The sequence below is a fragment of the Oncorhynchus tshawytscha genome, linkage group LG02, assembly GCF_018296145.1.
Source record: "Oncorhynchus tshawytscha isolate Ot180627B linkage group LG02, Otsh_v2.0, whole genome shotgun sequence".
In the NCBI taxonomy this organism is placed as follows: domain Eukaryota; kingdom Metazoa; phylum Chordata; class Actinopteri; order Salmoniformes; family Salmonidae; genus Oncorhynchus; species Oncorhynchus tshawytscha.
In genome coordinates this window covers 25757402-25778674 of record NC_056430.1, presented here as the reverse complement: position 1 = coordinate 25778674, position 21273 = coordinate 25757402, and the positions used below count along the sequence as shown (strand labels likewise).

At 41.7% G+C, this 21273-nt stretch overlaps 1 protein-coding gene across 2 annotated transcripts in view; it reads left to right on the top strand.

Moving 5' to 3' along the window:
• The window catches only part of LOC112218942 (calcium/calmodulin-dependent protein kinase type 1), a 63828-nt gene extending 42744 nt beyond the window's left edge, over nucleotides 1-21084 (top strand). For both annotated transcript variants that reach the window (XM_024380193.2, XM_024380187.2), the window contains exons 3-12: nucleotides 9130-9261; nucleotides 15194-15268; nucleotides 16561-16699; nucleotides 17312-17438; nucleotides 17614-17689; nucleotides 17907-18019; nucleotides 18555-18633; nucleotides 18787-18874; nucleotides 19054-19201; nucleotides 19599-21084. In XM_024380193.2, coding sequence (XP_024235961.1) covers nucleotides 9130-9261; nucleotides 15194-15268; nucleotides 16561-16699; nucleotides 17312-17438; nucleotides 17614-17689; nucleotides 17907-18019; nucleotides 18555-18633; nucleotides 18787-18874; nucleotides 19054-19201; nucleotides 19599-19702 — 1081 coding nt within the window. In that variant the 3' untranslated portion in view covers nucleotides 19703-21084. The remainder of the gene's footprint in view (nucleotides 1-9129; nucleotides 9262-15193; nucleotides 15269-16560; nucleotides 16700-17311; nucleotides 17439-17613; nucleotides 17690-17906; nucleotides 18020-18554; nucleotides 18634-18786; nucleotides 18875-19053; nucleotides 19202-19598) is intronic.
• The last annotated feature ends 189 nt before the right edge of the window (nucleotides 21085-21273 follow it).

Sequence of the window (21273 nt, the reverse complement as noted above, 5' to 3'; positions counted from 1 at the left end):
CTTTATTGTCCTCAAATTACCGTGTGCACTACGTAGTGTGTCCTGAGAGGAGTATGAGAGAAGTAATAGTAGGAAAGAGAGGACAGAGGGGAATATTAGTGGACATGGAAACACTATTGTAAGGGAATAGGGAGTAAAAATGGAGAATGAGGGGTGGAGGGTGATTCAGAGAAAAGGAGAGTGAGGGATATGAGGGGTTGTCCTCCCTCTTCTGGCCAAGCCTGCTGTTGTCACAGTAATACCAGTCTGTAATCAGTTATCATAGATGATGCTGGCCCAATGGAGAAAAGGAGGAGGATAGGATGGAGGGATGAAAAATCAGAGAAAATTAATGTGAGAGCGAAAGAGATGGAAGAAAGAGATCAGGAGAGGGAAAGAAGATAGAGATGTCAAGGGGAGAGAGCGTGTGAGAGAGCAGGGAGGAGATGTCGCTCCTTTGATCAGTCTTGCAGAGCGGCGGAGGATAGGATCGAGGGATGAGAGGATTGGAGAGAGGAGAAGGAGGGGAATGAGAGTGGTCTCTTTAATGAGCTCACCGGGACCATTGTTTCCATTAGGCAGGTTTGCATGTTATCAAAGATGCTGAGAGAAGTTTGTAATGTCCACATCAGTAGGGCTATAGCAGGGGTGCCAGACAGTGGATTTCTTCTCTGTCATCACTGGCTTATGCAAGAACAGACTGGCTCCCCGGGCTAGCTGAGAGCCATCTGAGTGACCCTCAGGGGGATTAGCAATACACAGAGAAAACTGTCATTCACACTATATGCTGTTACTCATACTGTCCAACATTTTGCCAGTGTGCCCTTTGAGTTGTATTTTGACACGCGCTATCAATGGCTTTTAGGCAAGATCTCAAACTGTCATATCATAGTGTTGAAAAGAGGAATGAAGGATTTCATCAGTCGTTTTTTAAATTCAAAGTAGAGAGAGCTGACCTTTCCTTCGCCTTGCTTCATTTGGCTCATACAGTATGTTCTTGTTTCCTACCTGCTTGACCAAGTCTAAGTGGTACAGATGTCTCAGTTGTTGCATGGTCCAGAAAACACCAGGCCCATGTTCAGCAGGCAGGAAATAAGAGCAAAGGTCCAAGATGGTGTATTCCTATCTCAGTTTGCCTCACTATGGGGGAGCTCTGTGATTGCTTCCCAGAATCTTACACACCAGCAGAGACTGCTTTCATTTTAGCCTGGTACTGCTTTATATGACCTTTATTTCTTCCACACGGCAACACTCTAATGAGTGTGTGTGGATGGGTGTTTGCCTGTGTGTGTGTTTATGTATGAGTGTGTACACCTTTTTTGTGTGCTTTTGTGTGGGAGAGTGTGTTAAGCTTTGAATTCCTTTGATGCACAGCAAAGTCATTAAAATATGAGGCAGAGAGAGCGAACCACACTCACAGGGGGTTGCTATTAGCAATGGAATCTAAGCAACACCAAGTCTTTATTTTAAGCGCTATTTGCAGATGGGGAAAATGTTCTAACAATCTTCTACTGCCAGAGATTTAATGGCTCGATTATTCCAATGTTTGTTTTTTGTTTCATATAGAGCAGATACCCTTTGCTAGTCAGCGTTAATGTGTCGTAAGATCAGATAGGACAAGTGTTTTAACTTCCCCTGTTTGGCAATAACAAAGCTCTGTGCACTTTCCGGCCAGTGCATAGTGTTTTAGTGTATGTCTGCTTGATTCACCTTGTTTTATTGGTGCATATTAAAGTTGCATGGGTGCATAATAAAGTTTTATTGGTAGATAATAAGGTCTTGTATGACATCATGACTGCGTGATGACTTGTGAACAACATACTCTGCAACTCTCTGATAACACTAGTCAGTCCTCCTGAACCTGTAGTTTGCATAGAGACCATAGCCTTTACAAACAATATGCTATAGTTTACATGTAGCTTATATACAGTTTGCATAAGGAGTGTGAAGCGATTAATTATACATGCACTGTATCATGGCTGTATATCGTAGGATACACTGTGTGCATTAGAGCTGGTAGTGTGTATGTGGTGTAGACCTATGTGTGGATAGGCGCTAGCTCCATGCATTACAGTATGTGTGGTGTACGAGAGGACTGGTGCTAGCCCAATGCGTACAGCAGGATGAGTGACAGTGTCCTGTGACTACACTCATCCAGGCCTGCCAGCCTGGTGCAGATGGAGAGCTGATTGGATTTCTACTGTAATTGTGTCTCAGAGGTGCCTGAGCAGTGAGGCCTGAACCCTGAGGCAGCAGTATGGTCACTGTGGCTGCAGCTAGCCTACATGCTGTTCTCTAGAAATCATATCCTGGGTGCTGCCTGCCTGGGACTAGTGTACAGTGCCTTGCGAAAGTATTTGGCCCCCTTGAACTTTGTGACCTTTTGCCACATTTCAGGCTTCAAACATAAAGATATAAAACTGTATTTTTTTGTGAAGAATCAACAACAAGTGGGACACAATCATGAAGTGGAACGACATTTATTGGATATTTCAAACTTTTTTAACAAATCAAAAACTGAAAAATTATTCAGCCCCCTTAAGTTAATACTTTGTAGCGCCACCTTTTGCTGCGATTACAGCTGTAAGTCGCTTGGGGTATGTCTCTATCAGTTTTGCACATCGAGAGACTGAAATTTTTTCCCATTCCTCCTTGCAAAACAGCTCGAGCTCAGTGAGGTTGGATGGAGAGCATTTGTGAACAGCAGTTTTCAGTTCTTTCTACAGATTCTCGATTGGATTCAGGTCTGGACTTTGACTTGGCCATTCTAACACCTGGATATGTTTATTTTTGAACCATTCCATTGTAGATTTTGCTTTATGTTTTGGATCATTGTCTTGTTGGAAGACAAATCTCCGTCCCAGTCTCAGGTCTTTTGCAGACTCCATCAGGTTTTCTTCCAGAATGGTCCTGTATTTGGCTCCATCCATCTTCCCATCAATTTTAACCATCTTCCCTGTCCCTGCTGAAGAAAAGCAGGCCCAAACCATGATGCTGCCACCACCATGTTTGACAGTGGGGATGGTGTGTTCAGGGTGATGAGCTGTGTTGCTTTTACGCCAAACATAACGTTTTGCATTGTTGCCAAAAAGTTTAATTTTGGTTTCATCTGACCAGAGCACCTTCTTCCACATGTTTGGTGTGTCTCCCAGGTGGCTTGTGGCAAACTTTAAACAACACTTTTTAAGCTGGATATCTTTAAGAAATGGCTTTCTTCTTGCCACTCTTCCATAAAGGCCAGATTTATGCAATATACGACTGATTGTTGTCCTATGGACAGAGTCTCCCACCTCAGCTGTAGATCTCTGCAGTTCATCCAGAGTGATCATGGGCCTCTTGGCTGCATCTCTGATCAGTCTTCTCCTTGTATGAGCTGAAAGTTTAGAGGGACGGCCAGGTCTTGGTAGATTTGCAGTGGTCTGATACTCCTTCCATTTCAATATTATCGCTTGCACAGTGCTCCTTGGGATGTTTAAAGCTTGGGAAATCTTTTTGTATCCAAGTCCGGCTTTAAACTTCTTCACAACAGTATCTCGGACCTGCCTGGTGTGTTCCTTGTTCTTCATGATGCTCTCTGCGCTTTTAACGGACCTCTGAGACTATCACAGTGCAGGTGCATTTATACGGAGACTTGATTACACACAGGTGGATTGTATTTATCATCATTAGTCATTTAGGTCAACATTGGATCATTCAGAGATCCTCACTGAACTTCTGGAGAGAGTTTGCTGCACTGAAAGTAAAGTGGCTGAATAATTTTGCACGCCCAATTTTTCAGTTTTTGATTTGTTAAAAAAGTTTGAAATGTCCAATAAATGTCGTTCCACCTCATGATTGTGTCCCACTTGTTGTTGATTCTTCACAAAAAAATACAGTTTTATATCTTTATGTTTGAAGCCTGAAATGTGGCAAAAGGTCGCAAAGTTCAAGGGGGCCGAATACTTTCGCAAGGCACTGTATATAGTAAATACTCTTTAGTACACTTAGATTTATAGAAAAAAGCTTGAACTTTGTCCTCTGTGTCTACAAGACAAAGACGATCACCTGTATTGAGTCAACTTGTTTTAGAGGGAATCCAATTGTAAAAGTTATTTGTAATCCAATTGTAAAAGTTTCAGAGGAAAATCATACACACTTTTCACTGGCCCTTAGTGTATTTTTAACTCTCTCCCTTAGGGACACTGCCTGGCCACAGAATGAATTTGGCATTGCTTATGAAAGCCTTTGATTCAAGCAGTGAGGATCTTAAGGCTCCATTGGGACACTAGACTGTCAGCATAGTGACAGACTTTCTTAAGAAGCTCTGAAGCAAAATGTTGATTTAAGAGATGGACTAATAAGGGACAGTTGGCTGTTAAAATAACTTTCTGCTAGGATGCTTGACTATGTGAACAATTGGCTGTTTTAACTGTTGATTGACTTAAATACTAAACCTTTTAGAATTATTATCAGTATAGTTGACTGTTTGGACTGTTTGACTACACTCTTAGAAAAAATGGTTCCAAAAGGTTTATTCGGTTATCCTCATACGAGAACTGTTTCTGGTTCCAGGTAGAAACATTTTTGGTTCCAGGTAGAATTATTTTGAGTTCCATGTAGAACCCTCTGTGGAAAGGGTTTTACATGGAACCCAGAAGGGTTCTACCTGGAACCAAAAACGGTTCTTCAAGAGTGAAGTATGATAGTCTGTATAGAAGAGCACAAAGCTGTGTACGGTTGCGATAGGAGGGTGTTTGGATAGTGTCTAAGCTGTGTACGGTTGCGATAGGAGGGTGTTTGGATAGTGTCTAAGTTGTGTACTGTTGCGATAGGAGGGTGTTTGGATAGTGTCTAAGCTGTGTACTGTTGCAATAGGTGTGTGTTTGGATAGTGTCTAAGTTGTGTACTGTTGCGATAGGAGGTGTGTGTTTGGATAGTGTCTAAGCTGTGTACTGTTGCGATAGGTGTGTGTTTGGATAGTGTCTAAGTTGTGTACTGTTGCGATAGGAGGGTGTTTGGATAGTGTCTAAGCTGTGTACGGTTGCGATAGGTGTGTGTTTGGATAGTGTCTAAGTTGTGTACTGTTGCGATAGGAGGGTGTTTGGATAGTGTCTAAGCTGTGTGCTGTTGCAATAGGTGTGTGTTTGGATAGTGTCTAAGTTGTGTACTGTTGCGATAGGTGTGTGTTTGGATAGTGTCTATGTGAGTGTATCTTAGAGGAGGCTCTGTCTACTGGTATTAGTAGTATGTTGGGACTGTTTGGTGTTGGATAGTGTCAGGGCCAGGCGTCTTCCCCGACCTGTGTCTCTTGGTGATGATAGGAACATCCTGTTAGGATCAGCTCAGTAAACACCCACCCCTCGGCTCTGCTCCATCCCAGTCAAAACCCACAGCACAGCACAGCACGTCACTGAACCAAAACCACTCACCCTGTTCCTAATAAATATTAAGAAGACTGCATAGTATATTTTCTTAACATCCCTCAAGATGTCAAGGGGATTTTTTCAGCATTAGTCAGAAGGATCTATGTTGTTTGTTATGAAAAAAACTGGAGGTGATTTAAAGCCTCCAAGATGTTTTATAAGGCATCATTATCAGTCAAACATCTATATGTACTGTAGAGCATGTTTACTGTCTGTTATCACAGATCTTTTGTGTAAATACAGCAGGTCTGTGAAAACAGGACACATTGGCACGTGAGGGGATGTGGTACTGTCATGTTTGATTATACCCTGACAATAGAGCAAGCTAATCCTGAAACAGACTTGCAAGTTTATGAGATCATCATTATCACCATCATCATCCATCATTGTTATTATCATGGGTCTTTTTTGGGAGAATGTTTGCACTCTGCCATTGCAATCTCTTCCATTTCTAGTCTGGTCTTTCTGGAGGCAGCTTCAGAGTTCAGAATTGCATTTGCTCCAGATTCTAGAGTGGAATTTGAACTGTTGACCTCCCCACCCTCTTCTGCAGGGCTGGATTTGGGCCCAGAGTCGCAATGACCAGTATAGAGCCATGTTTCCTAATGGTGAACTGTGGCCAGCAGTGGCGTGTATTCATGGAGGCAAAGGGAAGCTAGGTTTCCCCAAAAATGTACCAAGATTATTTTAAAAATATATTTAGTCTCTCTGTGTTTCACAATTTTCCTTTAATTATCAAGAGGCTGAATGTATCTCACCAGAGAAAGCATCCGAGTAAAACAGCGCTCCTCTGTCTCAGGATGTGTAGGCCAACTATCTGATGCTGTCTGGTCAAAAAGAGTATGCCATTGTTGCTGCCTGTAGCATTGATTGCAAGGGAAGCCAGCAAACATTTGGCTTCTCTTGATAAAAAAATAAATAATAATAATAGCCAATCGGCTTTGAGCTGAACTGAGTGAGCTCAACTGTGAATGTTCCTGGCACACCAAAAACAAAAGTGTCAAGGGAAGCCAGTTTGGATTTTGCTTCACACCAATCACAAGCCAAACGTCATTTACAGATTAAAAAAAACTTGAATTGTTGCATCTCATCGTGTCGTTGTCCTACGGTGGCTAGCTATCTAAAATTGTCCCATTCCTAAATTAGCCATAGATGGAGATAGGGATTTGGACTTGTGGTTTTACTTAATTCTATTTACTGGCCAATGACTAAAACAGTGATTCTGATCTAACCATAAATTCATACATTTTGCCCCTGACCTGAGAGGATGGAAGTTCAAAATGTAGCTAGATGTGGTATGATAATGTCTACTAGCTGGCCAGGTGCAACATTGCGCATGAAAGGAAGTTAGGCTAGCTCACACACAGTGAGCTAGAATTTTAGCTTAGGACAACAAAAACTTAAAGCGTGTACTGTATGACAGAGTCATGATAGAGAAGAGGATGGCATTTCTGGGTGAGACAACTTTTAAAAAAACGTACTTACACACACACACACACACACACACACACACACAGATATCATATTTAGCTCATGCTGATTAGTCTAAATAGTTTTTGGTATTTAAGTTCTCACTGTATTAGACTAATCATAGGTGATTTTATTATTCTGAACAATTGAAGTTGAATTGGTGCTGGAATAATAAATTCAGCTCCTGTTTTCTTTGCGACTTGTGGGAACTCTCCGTGTGAAAATGTTGAAAACATTAACTTGCTTGACCATGCTGTAGGTCAGGGTTACCCAACTGATGACCAAATTTGGCCCGTGGGGGGTCTCATTTGGACCCCGAAGTTTTCTGACCAACCCCCCCCAAAAAAATATTTTTATTTCATTATAGGACATAAAAGACTGTAAAAACACCAGGAAACCAGCTCCAAGTGATTTAATTTAAGAAATCTATTTCCAAGGATTCCCACGCATAATGGAGAGACACTTGAAGGTTTGAAATGATTATGTTTTAGTCAAGCATTATATCTGTTTGGGATTTTACGGTCAATTTGCAGTCTACAAATGATTTATAATTATGTTCCCAGCCCCCTGACCATCCACTCAACAAAAAATCGTAACGCGACTGAATCTATATAGTTGATGATCCCTGCTGTAGGTCATGTAACTGTTTGTTGTGGACTTCACCAGACAGATGTTGCTCTCCAGTTTTGTGATGAAACAAAGGTGCGGTTGAATTTATTCTTCCGCTGTCTTCTTATTGTCTCGGCCTTAGGCCTATATATGACGGTGGCAAGGGATATGAACTAACAGGTTATAGAGCAAACAATGCAATTATCACAACACAGGTTGCAATCTGGATTTCTTTTCTGGCTTGGCTTCTTCAGTGATTTTACCCAGATACCGCTACTGGGGCCAGTCCCCTTGGGTCGTAGCTGGGTTGAGACAAGAAACATTTCTATTTAGTGAGTCACAAGAATACTAAAACGTTCCGTTTCCACAGTGAATTAGATGAGATAATATGTTTACACTTTGTCTTAGCAAGAGCAGGAAGAACACTCAACAACAATAACCATATACCAAATTCAAGTCTTTGCACGACATTGAGGAATTACCATTGAAAACCCGGTTTCGTCAAATTGACAATTTATAGAATATTTGTCTCTTTTGTTTTCCTGCTTGTTGTTGGTGTGAAATAACCCAGTGAGCACAATCATTCCCATTGTGGTTTAAGGTCAGTGATTGGCTTGACTCCTGAATGTTAAGCGTTTGATGCTGTTTTGCAGGGTTATAAATAGCATGCAAACATTTTTTTTTTCTGTCCTTTCAAATGAATGAACCAGTCCCGAGGGTCAAAACACAAATCAAACACATCCTTTGTTGTCGTTACGTGTAACACCTGTGCCCATGTGTACCAAACACACAAACAATAACACGTGTTGTCCAACAGCCATTATGTCCTACTTTAATTCCAGGAAGTAAGAATCAGATGGAGCAGGTTGACCACAATAACTCCTCAGTTCCTTCTCAGGTGTGCCTGAGAGCACGCGTCATCATTATCCAAAGCCAAACATATGGCTGGCCTTTGGGATTTGATCACCTGTATTGGAAAAGTCCAATTTCATGTAATTTTAGTAAAATATTTGTATTCTCTGACTGTGTATTTCACCTACGGCTTGCCATTAGTGAAGAAGAGGCTTCCACCATTTTGTTACGCAGCGTCTTCTCTGAGACCCTGGCATGGTGCCATCGTGCCATGCCTTGTCTTACTGTAGATTATGTTTGTATAAAACCTGCCCTCTGGGGCTTAAGGCTCAGCAATGTCCATGTCCTGCACACAGCTACCAGCAACCTAGAGAGAGATAAGACTGAGTGAGGCTGGGGAGTGTTACCACTGCATAACACACACATATGTACATAAACCACGCACATGTACACATACGTCCTCAGACATGTACACAAGTTACAACACTTGAGGAAATAAGCCAACCCATATGTTCCCAGTCCAAAGTCCAGTTTCCTCAGTATTCGTTTAGAGGATAAATAAATAAAAGTGAAACTTGTTTGATGTAGGCCACTTCATAAAATCTAGAATGTTCCAAAATTAAGTGCGCTACCCCTGTAGAGTTGCTTCTGGCTCATAAACTTTAATAAGGAGTTTTTCCTTGCCATTGTTACAGTACCTCTGCTTGCTCTTTTGGAGTGTTTGTCCTGGGTTACTAATAAAAACGATTGCAGATGAAAATACATGTGATTGGCAGTCTGTGTTGTCTTTGGCTGACCTGTCTCGTTTTTGTTTCAGGGGGGCTTTCTCCGAGGTGGTCCTAGCAGAAGAGAAAAGGACCCAGAAACTGGTGGCCATCAAATGCATCCCTAAGAAAGCCCTGGAGGGCAAAGAGAACAGCATTGAGAACGAGATTGCTGTCCTACACAAGTGAGTGACACGCACACACACACCCACATGTTGCTCATCAATTTTAGGGGAGGAGGAGATTTAACTCTGAGTCAGATAGTGATTACAATTGCGGTAATGACAGTCTGGTTAAAATACCTCACTTTAAAACAGGGGAATTACGTACCAAGCCGGAAACAACGGAACTAGAGGGGCCTAAGCTATTTATAATGCTCTTGTTGCCTGGGTTACAGGAGACACATAGGCCTAGTGAATATACAGGGATCCTTCTAGAGGTGAGGATTGGGGTTCGATAGGGAGAGAGTGAGACATAAAGAGAGAAAGACAGAAAGAGAAAGAAAGAGACATACATAGACCATAGATTAAACTACTAAAAGTAAAAATAAGCCAACATTTCTTTGAGTACTGTTAGAGGATGTTACTACTGCCCCCAGGACAGAGCTGCTTAGTCACCGAAAGTGTCATCAGATAGCAAGGAGGTAGTTAGAAGACAACATCAGTGATCAAGATTGTGGATGTAGTTAACATCATTGTAGAAGTCAGCGGGTAGTTACTATCAGTGTGAAGAGTTGTGGATACAGTTATCTGTTGAGAGAGAGAGTAAACCCTTTATAGAGGGGCTGTGCCACTAATCTTCCTTACTGTATTGTACTGAGAGAGAGATCATAGCTTTCACCTGGTGAGTCTGTCATGGAAAGAGCAGGTGTTCATAATGTTTTGTGAAAATGATTATCATGCCCTTTTAGTGTAAGAGCTGTAGCCTAATATAGTGTACTGTACTGTATCCCCCAGAGTACTGCATGAAACCATTAGTCAGCCCCTGTATGGAGCAATTCATTACCTCCGCTCACTCTCTCCACTCAATAAAACATACTTTACTGAGACCATAATGAAATCAAAGGGCTTTTATAATCTCCCTCTTGTCTCAGTTGGATCACTGCCAATGACAAAGTGTTGTGTTTTCCCCCAGACAACAGTGTTTCAGAAAGGGCATAGTTACACACGTGATACTAGATACATTTTTAAAACATTTTTTAATATTTTTTATTTCACCTTTATTTAACCAGGTAGGCTAGTTGAGAACAAGTTCTCATTTACAACTGCGACCTGGACAAGATAAAGCATAGCAGTGTGAACAGACAACACAGAGTTACAATGGAGTAAACAATTAACAAGTCAATAACACAGTAGAGAAAAAAAGTGAGTCTATATACATTGTGTGCAAAAGGCATGAGGAGGTAGGCGAATAATTACAATTTTGCAGATTAACACTGGAGTGATAAATGATCAGATGGTCATGTACAGGTGTGCAAAAGAGCAGAAAAGTAAATAAATATAAACAGTATGGGGATGAGGTAGTTAAATTGGGTGGGCAATTTACCGATAGACTATGTACAGCTGCAGCGAATGGTTAACTGCTCAGATAGCAGATGTTTGAAGTTGGTGAGGGAGATAAAAGTCTCCAACTTCAGCGATTTTTGCAATTTGTTCCAGTCACAGGCAGCAGAGAACTGGAACGAAAGGCGGCCAAATGAGGTGTTTGCTTTAGGGATGATCAGTGAGATACACCTGTTGGAGCGCGTGCTACGGGTGGGTGTTGCCATCGTGACCAGTGAACTGAGATAAGGCGGAGCTTTACCTAGCATGGACTTGTAGATGACCTGGAGCCAGTGGGTCTGGCGACGAATATGTAGCGAGGGCCAGCCGACTAGAGCATACAGGTGGGTGGTGGGTGGTATAAGTGGTGGGTGGTATAAGGTGCTTTAGTAACAAAACGGATGGCACTGTGATAAACTGCATCCAGTTTGCTGAGTAGGTGTGGTGCGGTTCCATGTTTGATCTGTCCCCTCTCTGAACCTCGTCAGTGTGACAAGTGTCTGTCATCAATGAGGTGCTGTTCGTTTCTCTGATTGTCTGGCTATCTGTTGGTCAGTCTCAATACGACTCCTATACACTGAGTGTACAAAACATTAGGAATCAGTGTAGATGAAGGGGAGGAGGCATGTTAAAGAAAGATTTTTAAGCCTTGAGACATGGATTGTGTATGTGTTTCATTGAAAGGGTGAATGGGCAAGACAAAATATTTAAGTGCCTTTGAACAGGGTAGTGCATACCAGATTCACCGGTTTGTGTCAAGAACTGCTACGCTGCTGGGTTTATCACACTCCCTTGTGTGTCAAAAATGGTCCACCACCCAAAGTACATCCAGCCAACTTGACATAATTGTGGGAATCATTGGAGTCAACATGGGCCAGTAGTTACCCGTCTGCTTAAATTCCATGGGAAGAATGACTAATGTTGGCTCTCCCTGTAAGTGTCAGTTGCTGCTATACTGAAGACTTAGGACATTAAAAAAAATGTAACCTTTATTTATCGAGGCAGGTCAGTTAAGTACAAATTCCTATTTGCAATGACGTCCTACCCCGGCCAAACCGGGAAGATGCTGGGCCAATTGTGCGCCGCCCTATGGGCCAGATGTGATGCATCCTGGAATCGAACCAGGGACTCTTGCACTGAGATGCAGTGCCTTCATGTAATATCATCCTTTATGGGCAGATCTTCTCAAAATTTAGTGACACAGATGGATGAATTATCGGTAGTTTAAGGGGAAAGCAATGTATTCTACCTGTGCTGTGCCATGCTACTTTGGTGTAGAGAGACCTAGAGATAGAGTAGGAGCTACTCTTGCAGTCATAGGAGGACTCAGCCTTGTGTCAGAGCATTGTTAGCTTTTTACCCCATGAATGGTTCTGCACTCCTGCAGAGCTAATACCAAAGATAGAAAAATGGCAGTGAAGAAGATGTGTCAGTGTTCTGTAAGGTGAGGAGTGTCTAAGAGAGATTGAGAGATTGTGTGTGTTTGTAGGCGAGAATGGGGCTGATGGTAGAAAACTGCCTCCAGAGCAGTGAATCACCAGTGTTCTGTCACCACGCCAACGACTCTCAGGGCCGACGGAATACACTGCTCAACCAATTAGAGAGCTGTGTGCCACCACACAGTCTGACCACTCGTGATAAAACTCTACCTCCAGATAACTAATATTACCTTTTTAATATATATTTTTTTCTTTTTCTTATAGTGCTCCCTATGAAGTTAATTTATATACAAAAATGATCTAAATGATCTGAGAGAAAATTGAAATGCTATTTTTAACAATCACACTGTGTCAAGAAAAAGTCTTCTGTATTTCTCATGGTAACGTAGACTGAGTATAAAAATATTAGGAACAGCTTCCTAATATTGAGTTGCACCACCCACTTTTGCCCTCAGAACAGCCTCAATTCGTCGGGCATGGACTCTACAAGGTGTCGAAAGCCTTCCACAGGGATCCTGGTCCATGTCGATTCCAATTCATCCCACAGTTTTGTCAAGTTGGTTGGATGTCCTTTGGGTGGTGGACCTAGGCCTGTTGTGGTGACCCTATTACCGCCACACCGGCAGTCACGAGTCATGAAGGCAGTCAAATTCCCTGTGACCGTTTAGTCACGGTAATTAGGCTTCTCCAAGCTCTGATGTTGCTGCTGGTCATTAGTAGCCTACCAAACTTGCTAACTGCCTGGTACTCAGCACTCTATTGCCCCTCTAATCACTCTGACATAAATGCAAATGTTATCAAAAATCTAATCAAATACTTCATGAGAGCCCATGAGCTCATGTTGGGCAACATTTCTATAGGCTATGCAATTGCGTGAGAAAACAGAGTCATGGCCTCTACTAAAAAAAAGGAGGTTCCCATCAGCTTTCTATAGACTAGGCCAACTATTTTTACTTCTCAACTCTCCTAATATTAAGCACATTGTTTACCTTTACAACAGGACTATCTGGCTGGCATGAAAATGAACCACAGGAAAGAATCCTCCATTTGCTATTTAAGTGCATAGATGACATGTATTTTTTCCCAGTGCCCCTGTTTCGAGACAGCTTCATGATAATGGTACATTCTAAATCAAAACAAATTTCACACATGTATTAATTAGTATATGTAAAGAAAAGATTAAATCAAGAATAGTCTGATGGTTGTCAATATTATTCTAGCACTTGTGAATTATATATTGTCACTTGTGAATGATGCCCAGCATAAGAAACTTTCATTTTTTTGGGCGACTTTTTCGAATCATAGTTACACATCTCATGTAGCCTAACCCACAGGCCTATGTGTTTTTATATGGTTTGCGTCTGAAGTGGCCAAATAACTTCTTGAAATGAAGCACATTAATACGCTTTACAAGGGGTTTAGAGCCTAACTGGCATACATAAGCAGCACGTGAGTTTCAAGTTTGGGGAAGATCAAAAGTGACTGCAAAATCACATTTGCAGTCACTTTTGATAGTGGTGTTTCCCGTTAATGGCACATTTGCGCTTATAGCCTACTGCCATGTTCGCACTGCAGCGCTTCTAATGTGAAGAAATAGCCTAACAGTTCATCAACATTTTAAGCTAAACATTCTGATCTCTTGCGTCAGCCACATTGCGTATAAAAATATTTTTTGATGCTAGGGGTTGTATTGATTTGGGATCTATTGCACCCCACAACTGTCCCAGACTATGTTTGGAATATTTATTTATTGCACAGAATAGAAAAGGTCAACTTTTGTACTATGGGGGATAGTAGATTGCTGTTCGTTAGGCCTATTCATCTGGTTGGCTGATGAAAAGTAAATGTGGACAGTTCTTCCAATATCTTCAATATGCACCTCGGAATTGGATAAGGACACTCGCAGTTGCATCCCTGATCTGTCTGTCTTCACTTGTAGCCTGTGAGAATGACCTGATCACGTGATGAAGAGCCATGTGAGTGAGAGGAAGAAGGGAACAACACTGCACTCCAGACTGCAAAAGGCATGGATTTTTAGGGTGCATTACGGCCACAAAGGGGATACTGCTGTGAAATTCGAGGCATTATCAAGTGCTTGCTAAGTTGTGATTGAGAGACTATTGAAGTGTGTACAGCCTGCAAAAAAATTAAGCAGAGCTCATACCTTTTCAAGCAACTTTTTTCAAATCATCATTTGTCTCATCATGCAGTCTCATCATGCAGCCTTACAATGTATAAAAAAATCAAAACATATAAACATATAGCCCAATGTTTGTACAACAACTAAAGTTACTTGAAAACTCTAAATTAAGTATATAGGACTACCTACTTATTTGTTAACCGCTCAACACACTCCCTCAAATCGTTTGGAGAAAATATTTACATTTTATTCAGCTTTGTTCAGTTGTATTCTTCATACTCAAAGCAAATCTTGTCTGCTAAATGGACTAGTGTAGCCCACAGCCATTTGGCATAGCCACATTAGGACCTAACATAAGGACAACTCAGAGTATGCTGTTCTTTTCTTCTGAAATAGACTACATTTTCTTCATATCATGTTTCTTCAGACCTGTCTAAGTTAAATCATGGATTTATTGTGATGGTGTAGGCTATATTATATGGATTTATTAGACTTTTTAAAATGTAGATGTTCCCAAGATCTGCATCAGTGACTTGTATGCTATGTGTGGATGCCAGGAGATGCTAAATGTTTTTATGTTAATTAACGCTCAATTACCATGAGACCGACAGTTATTTGCTTGACAATCAGCGGCTGACAACATTTTGTGACCGCCACAACCCTAGGTGGACCATTCTTGAGATGCACAGGAAACTATTGAGCATGAAAAACCCAGCAGCGTTTAAATTCTTGACACAAACCGGTACCTACTACTATACTACTATGTCTTGCCCATTCACCCTCTGAATGGCACACGTACACAATCCATGTCTCAAGGCTTAAAAATCATTATTTAACCTGTCTCCTCCCCTTCATCTTCACTGATTTGAAGTGACATCAATAAGGGATCATAGCTTTCACCTAGATTCACCTGGTCAGTCTAGGTCATGGTAAGAGCAGGTGTTCATAATGTTTTGTGTTTGTTACTATGACTCTAAAGTTCTCTCCCTCTCTCTAGGTTAAAACATGCCAACATTGTTTCCCTGGAGGACATCTTTGAGAGTAAAACCCACCTCTACTTGATTATGCAGCTGTGAGTGACCATCTTGCTGTCTTTATTTTGTCCTTCTTTCTGCTATCTCTCTCTGTTCTCCAATTCTACCCACGTCAACACTTTCTGTCCCTAAATCAACTCACTCTCTGCAACCTTCAGTTTAAAAACTTTCAGGATTATGCCTCTGCAATGTGTGTTTGCGTGTGTGTTTCAGGCTCCCTGCCTGTGCTGTCTCCCACGCACAGTGTCATTCTCCATTAATTACTCTCTGAGCTCAGGGGCCTTTCTGTTCACTGATCTCAAGAGAAGCCCCCCTCCCACACACATACAGACATACACTCGCAGCATCGTGCCTGCTGACAACCACTGGGGAATATGCCCTCACACAGTAACTTTGCTCTCTCCCACCCATCTCTCTTCCTGAAATGTCAGAAGGTGTGGAGCAAGTTAGAGACAGAGAGAAAGGAGGAGAGAGAGAGTTTTTTTGCTGTAGAAAACAGTGGGTGGTGTGATGACAGAGGGATGTTGTGTTCACTTTAGCAACACTGCCGTAAGGGCAGTCAGGTTTAACCAAAGAACAGTTGTGGGTTTGCACACATAAAAATCCCCTCTCTCTAACTCTTTCTCTCACTCTTCCTCTTTTTCTCTCCCCCTCTCTTTGGGAGGCAGCTTGACAAGGCTTTAGCTTGTTGTTAGTGCTGAATCATAGAGAGCAGTGGTGGGTACACCTAGGAAGAAGTGATGCCTCCACCTAGTGGTGATGTAGGTTGAAGATAGATAAAGGTTGAAGATAGATAAAGCAGGTTTAAATTAGACAACATATAATCAAATCAAATTGTATTGGTCACATACACATAGTAAGCAGATGTTAATGCGAGAGTTTCGAAATGCTTATGCTTCTAGATCCGACAGTGCAGCAGTGTCTAACAGGTAATATCTAACAATTCCACAACGAAACGTAATACACACAATCTAGTAAAGGGATGGTATAAATATATATAAGTATACAATATATGGATGAGCAGTGACCGAGCCGCTAAGATCCAATAGATCATTAAGAATAGATAGTGAAGGATACAGTATACATTATATACATATGAGATGAGTAATGCAAGATATGTAAACATTCTTGAAGTGGCATTGTTAAATTGACTATTGTTTCATTTGTTAAAGTGACCAATGATATCAAGTCTGTAGGTAGGCAGCTGCCTCCCTGTAGCAGTTAGACGGCAATATATAGCAGTTTGTTGGCCGTATGTAGCAGTTAGATGGCCATATGTAGCAGTTAGATGGTCATATGTATATCAAAATCTTTCCTCTTCTCTATCCAGGGTGTCTGGTGGGGAGCTGTTTGATAGGATTGTGGAGAAGGGATTTTACACAGAGAAAGATGCCAGCAAGCTCATTCAGCAGATCCTGGATGCTGTCAAATACCTCCATGACATGGGCATCGTACACCGCGACCTGAAGGTGAGCCTGAGTCAAGGGTCAGGTGGTGAGGACGATATTTAGGTGGGCATTTAGGGGCTCCAGAGTGGTGCAGCGGTCTAAGGCACTGCATCTCAGTGCTAGAGGCATCACTACAGACCCAGGTTCGATTCCAGGCTGTATCACAACCGGCCGTGATTGGGAGTAAGGGAAGGACAAAGGGCATGAAAGACGAGATTTCAGAGTCTTTAACAATGGAGTCCTTTACCTTCTCGTTTCTGTCCAATGACTGAATAGTCACAAGACTGGATGAGTGATAGGTATCCCCACTATGAAAACTGCAATGTTGAATTTTCACCATTTTACCTTTTAGTAATTAGTGTATTACTAATTACGAGAGGTTAAAGGGTGACCTTGTAGTATAGAAAATGTTTGTTTCCTATGCTATTGTTTTGCCCCAAGCATTCTGCAGTGCCTGCAAATTAGATTAATTATAATTAACTATAATTTTAACTATAATTTGTTTACAGGCAGTTCAGCAGAGTGTAAACTGATTGATTATTAGTTTGGATAACTAATTATTTCCCCAGTGTGTGCATGTGTGTGTTAAATGTTTGTGACAATAAAGTTGATTGATTTCTCTGTCTTTCCCAGCCGGAGAACCTTCTGTACGACAGTATGGAGGAGGACTCTAAGATCATGATCAGTGACTTTGGCCTGTCCAAGATCGAGGGATCTGGAAGTGTCATGTCCACAGCCTGCGGAACACCAGGATACGTGGGTAAGGAGGACTGGCACTGATCAGTGCATGCCTGTGTGTGTGTGTCTTTATCTATGTGTCAAGAGCATGTGTTTTGTATGATTTTAGTCTGTTTGAGAGCAAGCACACACACAGTGATCATGTCAGACTACATGTGTAATGATGCTGATGAAAACACTGCTCTAATGTCTTGCAGCCCCTGAAGTGTTGGCCCAGAAACCCTACAGCAAGGCGGTGGACTGCTGGTCTATCGGGGTCATCGCCTACATCCTGTGAGTTATGGGCTTGGACTGACTCTTTAACTTTAGTCTTTCTCCTACCAGTCTTAAAACATAATTTCTGTGTTACATTTCTTTCCACTACATTGTTTTCAACAATCAACTCATACCAGATCAATGACAACTTCATGGATGAATTTTGAAGTATGAAAGCACCACAACAGGTCTCCTAACTCTCCTGTGATGCCTTTACTCTCTTATTCTGACACAGTTTGTGTGGATACCCTCCGTTCTATGATGAGAATGACGCCAAGCTCTTTGAGCAGATCCTGAAGGCTGACTATGAGTTTGACTCTCCGTACTGGGACGATATCTCTGACTCAGGTACAGTAATCCTCTCCTTTCTCTGCTCCCTGGAGAGAGAAACAAAACCTGGACACTACAGCATAGTGCAATACACTATGTATAACATTATGTTGCCATTATTAGTTCCCCTTGTCAGCAGTTTCATATTAATGGAAATTACTCCCTAGCTCTAGGGTTTGTTGTGCTTTGAGTGTCTGCCAAGCTGTCAGTGTGTATGAGATTAACCATAAGACACTCACTGGCCATAGAACGATCACTGAGGTCCTGTGAGATCACAATTTCTTAGTCCTGTAGGGAGTTTCTGAAGTCAGGTCAAAGGCATGTGGACAGTTTTTATTTTTACTGTCAGTCTGGACAGTGTTTCTGATGCAGTGAAGCTTCTTGTACTATAGTAACCTGGGAGCTAGTCTATTTCTACTTTAGCTACCTTTTTTTGGTCATCTGTAAGTAGGATTATTAGTTACTGTATATCTCATGTAAATTAAGAAAAAAGGCATTGTTTTTGGGTGAAATATCTGAGTTGTAAATGTGTGTCTGTTCGTGTTGTTTTCAGCCAAAGACTTCATAGTTCACTTGATGGAGAAGGACCCCAGGATACGCTACACATGTGACCAGGCTTTGCAGCACCCCTGGTAGTGTACACCATATTCTCCTTCACACACACACAGGCATGCACATAACACAACTTTATCATAATCTACTACATTTGTGTTTTTGTCTAGTTTTCACCTGTTCTTGTGACAACCAGCTAAACTTGTCCCCTCATGGCTTTCTCTGTTCCTCAGGATCGCTGGTGACACAGCTCTAGATAAGAACATCCATGAGTCTGTCAGTGCCCAGATCAAGAAGAACTTTGCCAAGAGCAAGTGGAGGGTGAGTTACTTTTTCTGTGCACCTGGCCTTCTTCAAAATGCAAAGACATTTTTGCTTTGTTTAGTATATAAGTATAATCCTGCAGCATTCAGCTGTCTGTTATTGTCAGTACAGTTTTCTATGGCAGTTATTATGTATCACTTTTAAACATTTTGATTTGAATGTGCTCCCTCCCGCAGCAAGCGTTTAACGCCACGGCAGTGGTGCGTCACATGAGGCGTCTGCAGCTGGGCACTAGTCAGGAGGGCCCCAGCCAGACCACCCTGCCCAGCACACTCCGAGCCCACCTACTGCTGCCCGAGGCCACAGAGACAGAGCACACCACCGGTCAGTGGGGCAAACCTCCATCACACAACACAAGTTAGGACTAAGTGTAGCAAAACATAATTGAATAACTGGAGACACGACATAACCCCCCCCAAAAGGCTTAATTTAGCTGTTCTGTTTTGTTCATCCCCAGTATGTCTTGTTGCTATGTACAGTATGTTGTTAGTGAATAACCAGTCCCTTTCACAATGTATTAGGCTCAGGCTTACGTACTTCTCAAACACAATCAGTTACACTGTCTCACTCATTAACACTTTGATATGTAAATCCTTGTCTAATGCCCAATAGGATACTGTTTGAAATAAGCTAATAAGAGGTAGATTTATAGTGTAGATAGAAGCGTCCTGAGTTTTCAGATTTCTGTGTGGTGATCATCCACTCTCACTCTGTGTTCCAGAGTCTCCTTGCGAGGGATGCTGCTCCCAGAGTGCTGATGGGGGGGCTGAGCGCGACCCCCTCTCCAACTGCACCTACCGCTGCCATCCAACCAGTCTGGTCTGATCCCTGCCCAGCAATGGCTTTCCCACGTATTTACCTCTGGACACCAGCGAACTCCCCAGGCCAGGAGTACAGAGTTGTTCCAGTGCCCTGCCAACAGGGGGGGCAGGCGGGTTATGAATTCAGGTTGGGGAGGAGGGACTTGATGCCAACAAGAGGAGGTAATTTAAACGGATTGGGGGAGATGAGGAGAACAAAGAGGAGGAGAGGTGTGGTGCCCAGAGTAATCCTGGGTATTATTTTTTGAGGTGCGGGACAAACTGTTTACTCGTCCTTTTAAAATGTGTGTCTGCTTTTTACATTTCTGCATTTATGTACATGTTGTTTTCTATCTTAATTATCCTTCCCCTTTGACAACTTCTAGAAAGAGAATCCACTAATGATATCTGCATGGTCAGAAGACAGGTCCCTATTGGAAACATGTGTTTTATTGCACAATCATGTATGGTGGTAACCATTGTGTTATAGTTCCTGTACTGCAGATACACATCTTTATGACGATAATAAGTTTTGCCCCCAATTATAATTGTAGGGCTTTGTTGTATTTTATATTTGTATAAATGTAGCCTTACAATACACAGATGCATTCACCTAATACTACTGCTGGAGAATCCATGTGGGAATACTCCATCTATTGGACTATATATTTTCTTTTTTTTCTCAGCATGTTTGTGCTTCACCACTGTAAGTTTGTGGTTGTGCTCCCCAGGCTTGTAACAGAACAAGGCTTTCTGATTTGAACTAATTCAGCACAGGGACTTCCTCTCTATGCCTTTAGGACAACGTCAAAGGTTTATTTTCTCGTAGCTTTTACAAATTTTAAGATACACCTATATCTCTGTACAGTTAATGCAGCATTAGAGGCGATTTTCATTTCTATCATTGTATTGTTGTATATATTTCATTGTGGTAATTGAATCATTAAAATACAGACTTTTCTCTGTCTAGATCTCTTTCCCACTTGAGAGGTGTAATACCTCATGGGAGATAGACTTACATACACAGCCATTCCTCTTAGTACTAAGAATAGGTCTCAGTTAACCCACAGTTTTTACTCCTTGATGTTTCTTAAAAGCCACACTCTTCCCTATGGGGGGAATATGATCCCGTTGATAAAGCTGCTCAAGACTTAATCCATTATAGATATTACTGTAAGACCATGTAGAATGAAATGAGGTCCAGCCTTTCCTCAACCCAAAGCAGGGTGTGGATGTTTTTAACTAAAGACACATTTGTAAGTGTAGATACTTATCTGACCATGTAGATACTACTAACTTTCCCACTTTGACTACTCTTCCATGGATCTTACCTTCATTCATATGTTGGTTGTTTTCCGAGCCAATGTATCTGTACAGAGAGAATTTGAATTAAAGAATGTAAATATACATCTCATTGTCTCACCTCATCATTTCTTCAATCTCACTCATCGTAAGGTTATTTAGATCTAAAAGAGAAAGCAGGATTTTTTTATTAGAGGACTTTACTCTACAATTTTTTTTCCCACAATTCAGTTCATGACCTTTCCATCATCTTCATACATTTACTGTACACAGCACTAGCTGACAATAGAACAG